Source organism: Gopherus flavomarginatus, chromosome 5 (genome assembly GCF_025201925.1).
Source record: "Gopherus flavomarginatus isolate rGopFla2 chromosome 5, rGopFla2.mat.asm, whole genome shotgun sequence".
Classification (NCBI taxonomy): domain Eukaryota; kingdom Metazoa; phylum Chordata; order Testudines; family Testudinidae; genus Gopherus; species Gopherus flavomarginatus.
The window spans coordinates 88,968,792-88,981,209 of NC_066621.1; the positions used below are offsets into that span (position 1 = coordinate 88,968,792).

The window sequence follows — 12,418 nt, forward strand, 5'->3', positions numbered from 1 at the left end:
ATCTTAGATTTGTGCTTATTAGCTCTGGGTGCTGAGAATCTTCACAGGCACATGGAATTAATTATGCAGTGGGTTAAAAGGTCAGAGATTTGTATAAGTATTTGTATATGGTGCTTATGGGCTTTTTGGAGAAGGGAGAGATGACTAATTCGATTTTGTGGTCAGTATCACCGCACATTTGGTCCTGGATCTGTAACAGGATTTCTTGTTATCTCTGGGAATTCAGGACACAAGCAGTCATGTTTTGTCATCTTCAAATCAGTCCTCAGATCTTGGCCTTTACACTTTTCATAGATTCTAAGATTGATAGAGTCCAAGGCCAGAAGGGACCATTGTGATAATCTAGTCTGACCTCTTGTATAGCACAGACTATAGAACTTTCCCCAAATAATTCCTAGAGGATATCTTTTAGACAAATATCTAATCTTGATTTAGAAATTGTCAATGATGGAGAATCCACCACGACCCTTAGTAAGTTGTTTCAGTGGTTAATTCCTCTCACGGTTAAACATATATGCCTTATTTCCTTCAGTGCTCATGTGATCCAACCCTTCTTTCTTCTTCAAAGAATCCAGTGTCTGTTCAAATATGTATTTTATGTCTTTCTCCTCATGATGATTTTAATGCCTTCTAAGATTAGGCCCACAACTTCTTGACATTTTGGGGTACTTTTCTCTCTGTAGTCAGTGACAAGTGTCATTGAGTAATGTGAGGTACACCTGTGCCCCAATATAATGTGACCCGATATAACATGAATTTGGATATAATGCGGTAAAGCAGTGCTCCGGGGGCGGCTGCGCTCTCTGGCAGATCAAAGCAAGTTCGACAGAACGCGGTTTCAGCTATAATGCGGTAAGCATTTTTTTGGCTCCCGAGGACAGTGTTATATTGGGGTAGAGATGTATTTCCTCCATCTCTGTTCCTTACCATTAGGGAAGCTAATTATACTATCTATAACACTTCTGGCCTCAGGAAATAGGAGTCTGGGACTGGAAATTGAATTTTGGTTTTCCTTGTGGTATTGCAAGGCACAATTAATGGACCAATGCACAGTTTAAAGTAACTTGTTCAATAGCTTTTGATAAATCACACTAAACCAATCCAATTTCCAGGGTAACCGGCCTAGTGGATGAGGGTAAGCAGTACATGTGATATAGCTTGACTTAAGTGAGGCTTAATACATAGTCTCCCATGACATTCTTAAAAGCAAACTAGGGAAATGGGGTCTAGATGAAATTGCTATGAGATAGGTGTATAACTGGTTGAAAGATCATGATAAAATATTAGTTACCAGTGATTTGCTGTCAAAGTGGAGTCCCACATGGGGTCTGTCCTTGGTTTTGTATTACTCACATTTTCATTAATGATTCATGTAATGGAGTGGAGAGTATGCTTATACAGTTTGTGGATCACACCAAGTTGGGCAGGGTTGCAAGCACTTTGGAGAACAGAATTAGAATTCAGAAGGACATTGATAAATTGGAGAATTGGTCTGAAATCAACAATATGAAATTCGGTAGAGACAACTGCAAAGTACAATACTTAGATACCAAATGCATAAATATAAAATGGAGAATAGCTTGGCAATAGTACTGATGAAAAGGATTTGGGAATTTTAGTGGATCTCAGATTAAATGTCCATTAAAAGTCTAATATCATTCTGGAGTGTATTAACGGGAATATCATATTTAAAACATGGTAGGTAATTTTTCCACTCTACTTGGCACTCGTGAGGCTTCAGCTGGAGTACACTGTCCAATTCTGGGTGCCACACTTTAGGAAAGATGTGGGTAAATTGGAGAGAATCCAGAGGAAAGCAACGACAAACAGAGGTTTAGAAAACCTGATCTATAAGGACAGATTTAAAAAAACGGGGCATATTTAGTCTTGAGAAAAGAACAATAGCACAGTCCCTTCCACCACCTCTGGAGGTGAGCAAAATCTTTAGTCCCCACCTGAGGCCTTTTTATCACACCAGCACATAAAACTGAGATGCACTAGCCTGGTGAGCTGCTCCTCTGGTGGCTGCTCAGTCTGGATATCTAGCCTTGTTGGTTATGTTGCTTCTCCGCTCCTCTGCCTTTATATTCCTTTGGGACACAGGTGAGTCTAAATCCAAAATTCTCACAAGTCTGTCTAGCATTCAGCTTTTTGTTTCACAGAGGTCTCATATACACACTACTGCAGCCAAGATGGCACTTACCCTTCAGGTCCTTCCAGCTGTCATGGGATCCTCCTCCTTTTTGCCCCTCTAGGCAGTTGATCCTCCAGGACTTGATTGCTTGATCCAGAACTTAGGTGCCATCTGCTGGCTTATTATATTATCCCCTCTCTGAGGTTGCATCCCCACATCCTATTGTAGTTACTTCAGGTTGTCCTTAAGCCACATGGCCTGTCTGTGCATGCACTGTGATCTGCCCTGGGGTTCTGAGACTGGAACCAAAGATGGCAGAAGTGAATTTCAGGAATGCTCCTCTGCCATAGCTTGCTTTGCCACCACATTGAGCATTTCCTTGCCCTTACCATTACCATCTTCATCATGCCAGGGTACCCAAGCTAAGCTTTCTGACTCAGGAACATTCCGTGCAGGTTTTGTATTAGAATTGCAGGGGGATGTAATATGGGATCCCCGAGAATATGTTGGCTGAGGTTGGGTGGTACCACCCAGGGCTCCAGTGTACGATCATTGTCCATGAATTGTGAATTCACATAAGCCTTCAGCCAGTTGTAGTGACCACAGAAGATTGTCCACCTGGCTCAGCTTACAACTCATACACCTCTCTGGACAGTTTCCGAGGACTATATAGAGACCATTAAATATTTTGTGTAAATTTTTTACATTGCCTGTTTCTTCTAGTCTGGTCCTGTACCCACACCAACTTTTCTGGCTTGTACACGTCCTGACGACCCTGAGGTGATAGTATTCCTTCCTTTTGCACGTGGCTCTAGCCTGATGCCTCTTAACAGTCTGTCTCATGGTACTCGGTTACCCTGCTATCCATGTGCCATACGCGGATAGATTGCTGAACTTTTCTTATATATCTATCCCAGATATAAGCTTAACAGGTAGGCAGTTCTGCCAGAATAACACTGTATTATAGGATATATATCCCATAGAAGACTGGACACTGCTCCGATATGCCATCATAATGCAGGGGGATAACTTTGTCCCACTTACTTTGATTGTCTGATCAGAGAAGACATATTAACGAACCTGCGGTTGAATCACCTGATGATCCCATTTGATTGGTGATGATAAGGAGTAGTATGGATTTTTTTTTTTTTGGGGATCTCCAAAAGGTTATGCAACTGTTGGAACAATTGAGATTTAAGATTTTTTCCCCTCATCAGTATGCAAAGGCTGAGGCACCCAATGGTAGCACACAAACCTCTTGACAAATGCCCTTGCTACTGTCTGAACTTTTTCATCAGGAATGGGGTATGCCTTTGCCCATTTTGAAAAACTGTCATCCACAACCAGCACATATTTGTTTCCTTGAGGTCTAATGGGAAGAGGACCCAGGATATCCTATTCTACCTGTTCAGGGGGATGCTTGGCCTGAGTGGAGATCATTAGAGCCCTCTGTTTACTTTCTGTTTCTTTCTGAGACCCCAGCATCTTGCACAACCTACACCAGTTCCTCATGGACTTCCTCCATCCCAGCAAGAAATACTGGGACATGACCTTATGAGTAACTTTTTTTTTATATCCAGATGTACCCCCATATTTACATTATGAAGAGTCCTCAAAATTCCTGGCACTTTCTCCTTTGGCATCACTACTTGAACAAGTTCTGACCTTTGCCCAGATCTTGACAGTGTCCACACTAGTATCCCCTGTCTAACTCTCAACTCAGGCCACACAGTCTGATACCTTTTGAGTTGGGGAGGATGCTGAATTTCCTCTGGGAGCTCCCTGCTACCATTTCTTTTTAATCATTTTTTTTTAATGTCAGTATCTTCCTGCTGGCTCCAATGCCAATTTACTGACCCACTGATCTTTTCTGAATCTCTGAGTGCTACAACCCTGGTTGACATGCACGCAGCATCTCCTCCACCTCAGTCTTTGGTTTAGCTTCTTCCAAATCAGGCCTCTGGGAAAAGGCATTGGCATTCGGGTGTTGCTTCCCTGGGCAGTATATAATCTGATAGTCAAACTGAGCCAGCTGTTCCAACAGTCTGGCTAACTGCCCTCCAGGTAATGGAAATTCTGTAGGAGAGAACTGTGATCTGTTCTCAGTGTGAACTATCTCCCTAGAAGAAAATGCTAAAAGCGTTTGTTTGATAAAGATCACCACAATGAGCAGCTCCTTCTTTATCATCACATACTTGAGTTGTGCTCTACTTTGGGCTCAGCTACCATAAGCTATCACCTTCTATTGGCCGTCTTCCATTTGTTACAGAACTTCCCCAATACCAACCTCACTTACGTCAGTATCCAGCAAGAAAGGCACTTGAGGATTTAGATACAATGGGAGGGAAGCTGACATCAGCCACTGCTTCAGCTCTGTGAAGGCGTCTTGACACTCCTCAATCCAGAGGCACTTTACCTTGTCCAAAATTCTGTGTAAAGCAATGTATTCTATGACTCTTCTGTAGTAAAAGGCCAAACCCAAGAAACAGCGTACTTCAGTCATGTGTGAAGATACTAGCCATGCATGGCTTCCACCTTTTCTGGATCTGGGCCTATTCCCACTGTAGAAATCACATGCCCCAAATATTTCACCTCCCTGCAGAAAAACTGACACTTAGCAGGCTTAACTTTCAAATTGTCTCCATTCTACTTTTTGATACTCATATCAGTATCTTCAGGTGTTCTTCAAAGGTTTGGCCTAACATATCACCAGTTACACTAGGCAGGATGTTTCCTGAAAGTTTGCTAAGAAGGTATCTATGAGCCTTTTGACTGTACCGGGCATATTACACAGACCAAACAACATTTATGTTGAACTCACAAAATTCCTGTTTAGTGTAGAATGATGTTTTAGCTTTGTCCTCTGGGTGCACTTCCACTTGCCAGTACTCATTTGCCAGGTCAAGAATGGAGAACCATCAAGCTTTATCCAGGAGATTCGATGTGTTGTCAATCCAGGGCAAGTGATGGACATTTTTTACAGTGACATCATTCAGTTTATGATAATCCATGCAGACTTGCATTCCTCCACATTTTTTCTGCACCAGCACCACTGGAGCAGATAAGTGAGCTGATTGACCTCTTTATCCTTCATCTCTTGCAAGTGCTGCATAAACTCTTACTACAAAATGAATGGGGACTCTCCAAGATCGCTTTCTGATAGATCTGGCATTCCCAGTATTAATCCAGTGGTTTTTTTACCTCAGTGTATCCTGGATCATGGTCATCATTACTAACTAAGTCTCCATATTCTATCAAAACATCCTGCACTGCTCGCACCTGTTCAGGTTCCAGTCTGTGTTGGTTTAACTTAAACTCAAGCCCCAATTTCTCTGCATCTCACTGGACCTTTCTTTCTGTCCCTTTGCTACCATGATCCTTGTCTGGTCTCAAGTCCTTACATCAACTGGATTCTCTGTTTTGGGATATTCCTGCAGGAACAACATGCCCATCTCGAATGTGCCAGTCACCATTCCCGGATAAGTGGCCAATGGTTCCACATATGTTGGCTTCCTGCACCAGAACTTTGCCTAGCAGCTCTTACCAACTGAGTGTCCCACCACGAGCTCCAGCCTACTTTAGGGATTGAGCTCAAATAGGCCCTCCTCATCTTCCTGGCACCAGCCCTTCAATTGGCTGGGGATAACCTCTTGCCACAAGGGGGCTCCACCCAATTTTTTTCCACCACTACTTCACGTACTTTCATATGGTCATCCATAGTGGTTGGGGGGAAATGCCGTCACAGCCAAGAACATGCAGAGTTAATGAAACACAGTGACTTGGTGTTTCTTAAAAAAGTTGGTCCCAATCACAGCATCTTGAATGGCCTCTTTTACCACAAGGAATTCACAAATCAGTCATAAATGCTGGAGGTTGATGAATGTGTCCCACACTCCCAGAATTCGAGGCATTGCTCCAATAGGTACCCAATAGGGTTAAGGATTCCTCTTTCATTTGTAACTTGCTCACACAATGGGCTATGTGCGATAGATACTTGGTCACTTCAGTCTAGGAGAAACTAGCACTGGACTTCTCCAATCTCTCCTTTCAGATAGTATCCCAGCCCTACTGCACCAGAAATCATCACCACTTCCTTTGAGCCCTAGAATTCTGTGACAGTGGATGGGCCCTTATACACTGCCCTTTTCAGTTTCCCTTCCTGAACAACCCTACCTCTTCGGGCATTCCCTCTGAAAGGGGGAGGACTACCACAATGCCAGTATCTATACTCCTCCTCGATACTTGGTTCTGTCTTAGTGCAGGGGGCTGGACTAATTGACACCTTGAGGTCCCTTCCAGCCTTATAGTTCCATGATTTTGTGATCATGTAATTTACTTCTAAGTGCTGGAATAGGAACTGTGGGATGGGCAAATACTTTCCATCTAATTCTCTTATTGGTTATCCTCTGCAATCATGACATTACATGTGGGGAGGGGGCAGTGGAGGATAAGTATTATATATAGTTCTTGAATGAGGAAATAAATTCTACATTATCCAAGTGTTGCAACTTGCTAAATAGAAAACAAAATGTTTGGAAAGGAAGAAAAAAAAATTCTAAAGTAAATGTAACTAGAATATTACCTTAAAATGTAGTGCTATAATAGGTGATGAAAAATACATGATCATTGTTTGGACTTACAGGTGACAGGAGTTGGAAAATAAAAATATGGATGCTCCTGCACGCTCATGGACTTTCCCTTAAAATTCAGGAAGCTGTTCGTGGACAGAGTGCATATAAAAGGATTTGGAGAACTTTCAGCCTGATGAGCAGGGGAACAGATAAATCTTCCTGTGCTTGTTCACCTGGAATTCTCCCTTGGGGGTTTCCATAGACCTGAGCTCCTCAAAGTAAAATTCTTGGTTCCAGGAGCAGTGCAAGCTGTTCGTTCAAGTTATGTTTCTCTCTTCCTAAAAGAAGCTTTACATTTCAGATATTCAGCCCTGGTCTACACTGGGGGTGGGGTGTTGACCTAAGATACGCAACTTCAGCAACGTGAATAGCGTAGCTGAAGTCAGCGTATCTTAGGTTGAATTACCTGGCCGTGAGGATGGTGGCGAGTCAACTGCTGCCGCTCCCCCGTCGACTCCGCTTCCGCCTCTCGTGAGCTGGAGTTCAGGAGTTGACAGGGAGCATGTTTGGGGATTGATGTATCCATGTCTACATGAGACGCGATAGATTGATCACTACCCGCTGATTCGGCAGTGAAGACCTGCTCTCAGTGAAATCCAGTGGAATGTGGTGTATTCACCTGATTCTTCAAGGTTTTATAAAATCTTCTTTTCAAACCCTAAACAGACTCTTCTCTATATTATCTGAGAATAAAGGCGGGTTTCTCAGGTGGAGGCTTTCTACTGTGTAGTTTTTCCCTGTGATAAACTGGTTCTGGTTTTTGTTTCAGATGAGATGCTGTATTCTTCTTGGGAACAATCTCATTATTCCCTCTGCCAGAGATCTACATATGTTCAATGTGGTATGAGCTACTAACGTTTTATTTACACAGAGCCAGTAGGAGGAGAAAAATGGAATACTTATTGATTCTATGTGGGAGAGGCATAAATGCTGTAAAGTTTCTAAATAAACTATTTCCAAATTGATTAAGCAGACTGTTTCAGATTTTCTGTTATTTTACAACATACAACTTGATGTTTAAAAACAAAAAATTAAAAGTAAGCCCTTTTAATACCTGTATATCAGGAAGCACAGTTATATCTCATTTCCATGCTCTTTGTTTTGTTGAAGTACAACGCTGAATGCATTTGGGGAATATGGGTAGTCATTTAACATAATGCAGGATTGAGGTAGCAGAGGTTGGATTTGCTAACTGAAGTGAGTTGTGGGACTGTCTGTGGGGGATGGTGCTAGCCACAATTGCTCAACAACCAGCATGTACATTAATCTGCCCTCTCTCACTCCCTGCATGCTTCCTGTGCTGCAGTGGATTGTAGTGGCTATAGCAGAAGGGATGCTAGGAAGAATGTGATGGAGTGTACTATTTCTTTAAGGCAGGGGTAGGCAACCTATGGCGTGTTTACTTTACATTTACTTTACATACAACAATAGTTTAGTTATATATTATAGACTTACAGAAAGAGACCTTCTAAAAAGGTTAAAATGTATTACTGGCATGCAAAATCTTAAATTAGAGTGAATAGATGAAGACTTGGCACACCACTTCTGAAAGGTTGCCAACCCCTGCTTTAAGGAATCATCTGTAGCTTACAGCTGAAGCAAGCCAGGGCATAATGAAGGATCCCCTTGTCCTTGCTTTGGGCTGGGTAATTTAAATAGGAAGAGGAAGCTGAGAAAGAGATAGGGGACTATAAGCCAGGCAGGCTGCTATGGGTTGTGGTCAGTCTTTCAGACTCTAGGGGACTAGCCCAGAGACTTCACTTGCTAAGTTTGGGAGCTCTGAACCAGAGTCTTGAGGGACTTATGAATTTAGTTAAGACTGCTCTTTCTCTGAGACCTTTTTCAAGGGGACATATTTGTTTTGGCTTGCCTGTGCTTGGATCCTTTTCAGAGAGTTAGATGGTACCAAAATTCTTCACTAGTGAGTTGCCTCTGTATATTCATAGCATTCTGAATGCCATCAGAGTATTCCAGAGTAGTGGACTTCATGTTATGAGACAAGAACTCTATAGTAAGAAAAAAATTGTTTCATCAGTTTTGGAAGTATTTGTTTTGGAATGTTAGCATTTGTTCTTTAAACATAACAGTAGAAGCAATTATCTTTTTTTTAAATTTTTTAAGGCAAATCTTGTTTATTATTATCTGTTTTGACATTGACTCCACAGAATCCAGCTTTGAGTTGTATGTCTAGCTACACAAGTCTGGAACTATTTAGAAACATTGAGTGGTTGTGGGAGTGCACAAAGTCTCTTGAACTATTCTGCTCCTGAAACAAATGTATAAATAGCCTACCCCACTGTGTGTCTGTTGTTCTCTAGCGTTAGAAGCCCTTTAGGAGAGGCAAGGAGTCTTTACGTCTGTTCAGCCTCTTGCTTTATTTCAATCCTAAGGAATCAGTTTATACTGGTTTACAGTTCTAAGATTATATTCAGAAGGAGAAGGCTTGAAACTGTTTTTAAAAACTGATATAATTCCTCATGGGGCCAGAAGGCTGAGTCTGACAAGGAAATTGGGTGAGCCTCCTCAAGTGTTGTTACAGAATTGTAGTGCATAACTTCTATTCCTATTAAAAGAGGAAAAGTGGATTCTTTCTTTCTTTCTTTCTTTCTTAGTACCGTAGCACTTAAGAGTGCCCAGACATAGACCAGAACTCCACTGCAGTAGGCTCTGTACAAACAGAGCAAAAAGATGGTCTCTGCTCCAAAGAACTTACACTTTTGTACTACTTTATGATGTGTTTGAAAGGCCTAATGATGGTATTTTGTGTGTTTTTAAACTTCTTCAATAGTTTAATTCTTTAGAAACGTTTGGATGACTGTGGATTTATCAGTGCATACTTGAAAGGGTGGAGTTGCTGATAATTTAACAAAGACAGACTTTCTTTCAATTTTTAACAGTTCAAACAAACAGCATATTTCAAAGTTTGAAAAAAAAATCTCCATTTCATTTAATCAGGTTTCACTTGCATGATTATCTCAGATTTCATAAATTTTGTTTTCCAGGAAAAACAGGCTAAGTAGAACCTGAATATCTAATCTGGATAAAATCCCGCCCCTCACCCCTAACTAAACAAACAAAAACACAACAATCTTTAAAGCCTTCTTGTAATGATACAAACAAACAAAAACGGGTAAAAGGCCACTTTCACTTCCCTCTTGTAGTTCATTCTTTTCCCTCACCCTCATATTTATATGGTGAATTGTTGGTTGTGTCTTTATAAGTAGTTCCATTTGAATTTTGCATGGAACTTAATTTGTATCTTAATTTTGGCAGTGAGACTTCTATAGAAGATTTAAAATTGAAAGGTGCTATGTAGGTGATAAGTAATTTGATACTTTTATTAAAAAAACCCACCAACTATTGCTATTTAAGAAAATTATTTCCAAACGGAGACCCTCCGAACTAAATCAGAAACCTGAGTGGAATTTTGTAGCTAAGAGTAAGATAGCTCTGAAATTACAAAGAGTATTTCACAGAGATGCTGATATATCCTTGACAATATCTAGGCTAGTGGGTGCTATTAGAATAAAGCAGTGCTATTTCACACCTTTCTGGTGAGTTACAGCATCATGATGGCAAGTATTCCCACTCGGAATTTATTTTCAGAAATGACAAACACTTTCTTATAATTAATCTTTTGAACAAAGAGTACTGGAATGTAGCAAGGAAAATATACAAAGAAACCAACAGTCTCTGGAGTTCAAAAATAGAATTAATTTTTCTGTGACGTTCTCTAATCTGTACATTAAGAGATAAAGTGTCAGAGAGAGAGAGAAGGAAAACAATACCATTTCACGATCTCTCTTTGAGACAATGGTACTGATCATGCTTATAATATAGTTTTGTTCCATGTAACAGACTTATTTCTTTCAAGAAGTCTTTAATATTTTCTCTGCCATGAAATGTGAACTTTTTGTTAAGTAAAAGCTTTGTATAGGTTTATTCTTTTAAATGGTACAAATGCCATTAAGTGTAGACCTGATTGTTACAAATGGCAGCATGTAGAGCAGATCTTTATAATGCAGTTCTTTAGAATAGTAGAATATCCAGTTCATCTACTAACAGGTGATCTATTGACACAGGGCCCAATTGTCACAAAGATCTGATTTACTTCAGGCTTAAGGCATAATAATTGAAAAAGGAAAGTCACTAAAAGGAAGGTCTTTGGGAAAGGTAATTACATGATGTACTCCTACAAGCTGTCCATATCCACCCCAGATACAAGGATCAGGACAGCATTTTCTTACTGGTTTTGCAGATGTTTTCCACCATAGCTGAAATACCTTCAAAATTGCATGAACATGGGAATTACTGTTAGCACTTTGAGGTAAATTTGCTGATAAATTCACCTTTAATCTATTAAACTGATTTAATTTAAAGAATATTATTAATCAGTTGCCAAGTTTTAAAGAAAGTTAAACTACTGAACTGGTGTAAGTCACTGGCTTAGCACCTGAAACCAGAGTTTGTTGGAGTGTTAAACCAGATTTTGATTGAATGTAATGGCCTTTTCTGCAGGTTCATAGAGAACATTTTCTTCATTTTAGTTTAATTCAGTGACTAGTTCATTCAAAGTTAAGAAACTAATTTGGAGTTGAAAAAGCATGAAATGCTTGTTTTCCTCTTCTGATTGATGACTAACAGCTAGGTTTGGCAAAGTGAAATCTACTAGTTCTAAAACCTTGAATAACACGATAACCAGAAAGTCAGTTCAGTTCACTAACTACAGATACTTTTTTTTTAAATAGATCAGTTAATTTTAAATATAAAACATGTTTTGAGCAAGTAGTTTTTATGTATTCAGCACATTTAAAGTAGTATTTCACTAAAAAAATAAAATTTCTTGCATTTTAACTGAATTTTAATTTTAATAAAAGTAGAGTTTGAAAAATCACAAGTTTAAAATTTTTTAGCATCTATTAAATGAGAAATGCATCATTTACCATTTTCTAACATAATAAACAAGATAAATTACATTTATTCAGATTTTTAATATTTAAGCTATATATTGCTTAAATAAATGTGTACAGATATAGTGTATCCTCCTGGTTAGCAAAAAGAAGCACCAAGTTAGCATAAAGCCTGTATACAGTAGAATCACAGAGTTACGAACACCACAGTTATGAACTGAGTTATGAACTGGAAGCGGAATTATGCAATCAGGCAGCAGAAGAGACAAGAAAGAAAAAAAGAAAGCAGATAGAGTACGGTACTGTGTTGAACATAAACTACTTAAAAAAAGGGGGAAAGTGTCTTACCTTGTCAAATCTTTAAAAAAAAAAACCCAACTGTTTCTGTGCATGTTTCATGTACATTAAGATGGTTAAATGCAGTATTTTTTTTCTGTATAGTGAAGTTTCAAAGCTGTATTAAGTCAATGTTCAGTTGTAAACTTTTGAAAGAACAACCATAACGTTTTGTTCAGTTACAAACATTTTAGAATTACGAAAAACCTCCATTCCCAAGGTGCTCGTAACTCTGAGGTTATACTGTGTCGTTGCAAATCAACATGTTCTAATGGTTATCAACCTTTCTTTAGGAAAATAACTAAAAAGTACTAATGCAAAATAAGATTAAAATCAGTGATTTAAATCCTGCATGCAAATATACAGTGTGATTTTAAATTGCTGTAAGTTAAATCACTCTAACCAGG

At 39.6% G+C, this 12,418-nt stretch overlaps 1 protein-coding gene across 22 annotated transcripts in view; it reads left to right on the forward strand.

Annotated features, from left to right (window-relative positions):
• Positions 1-12,418, forward strand: part of GPHN (gephyrin) — a 596,340-nt gene that overhangs the window by 48,629 nt on the left and 535,293 nt on the right. For 3 of the 22 annotated variants that reach the window (XM_050953477.1, XM_050953478.1, XM_050953479.1), the window contains one exon: positions 7,535-7,606. The exons of the other annotated variants lie outside the window; for them this stretch is intronic. In XM_050953477.1, the coding sequence (XP_050809434.1) occupies positions 7,535-7,606 (72 nt within the window). The remainder of the gene's footprint in view (positions 1-7,534; positions 7,607-12,418) is intronic. 22 annotated transcript variants of the gene reach the window in all.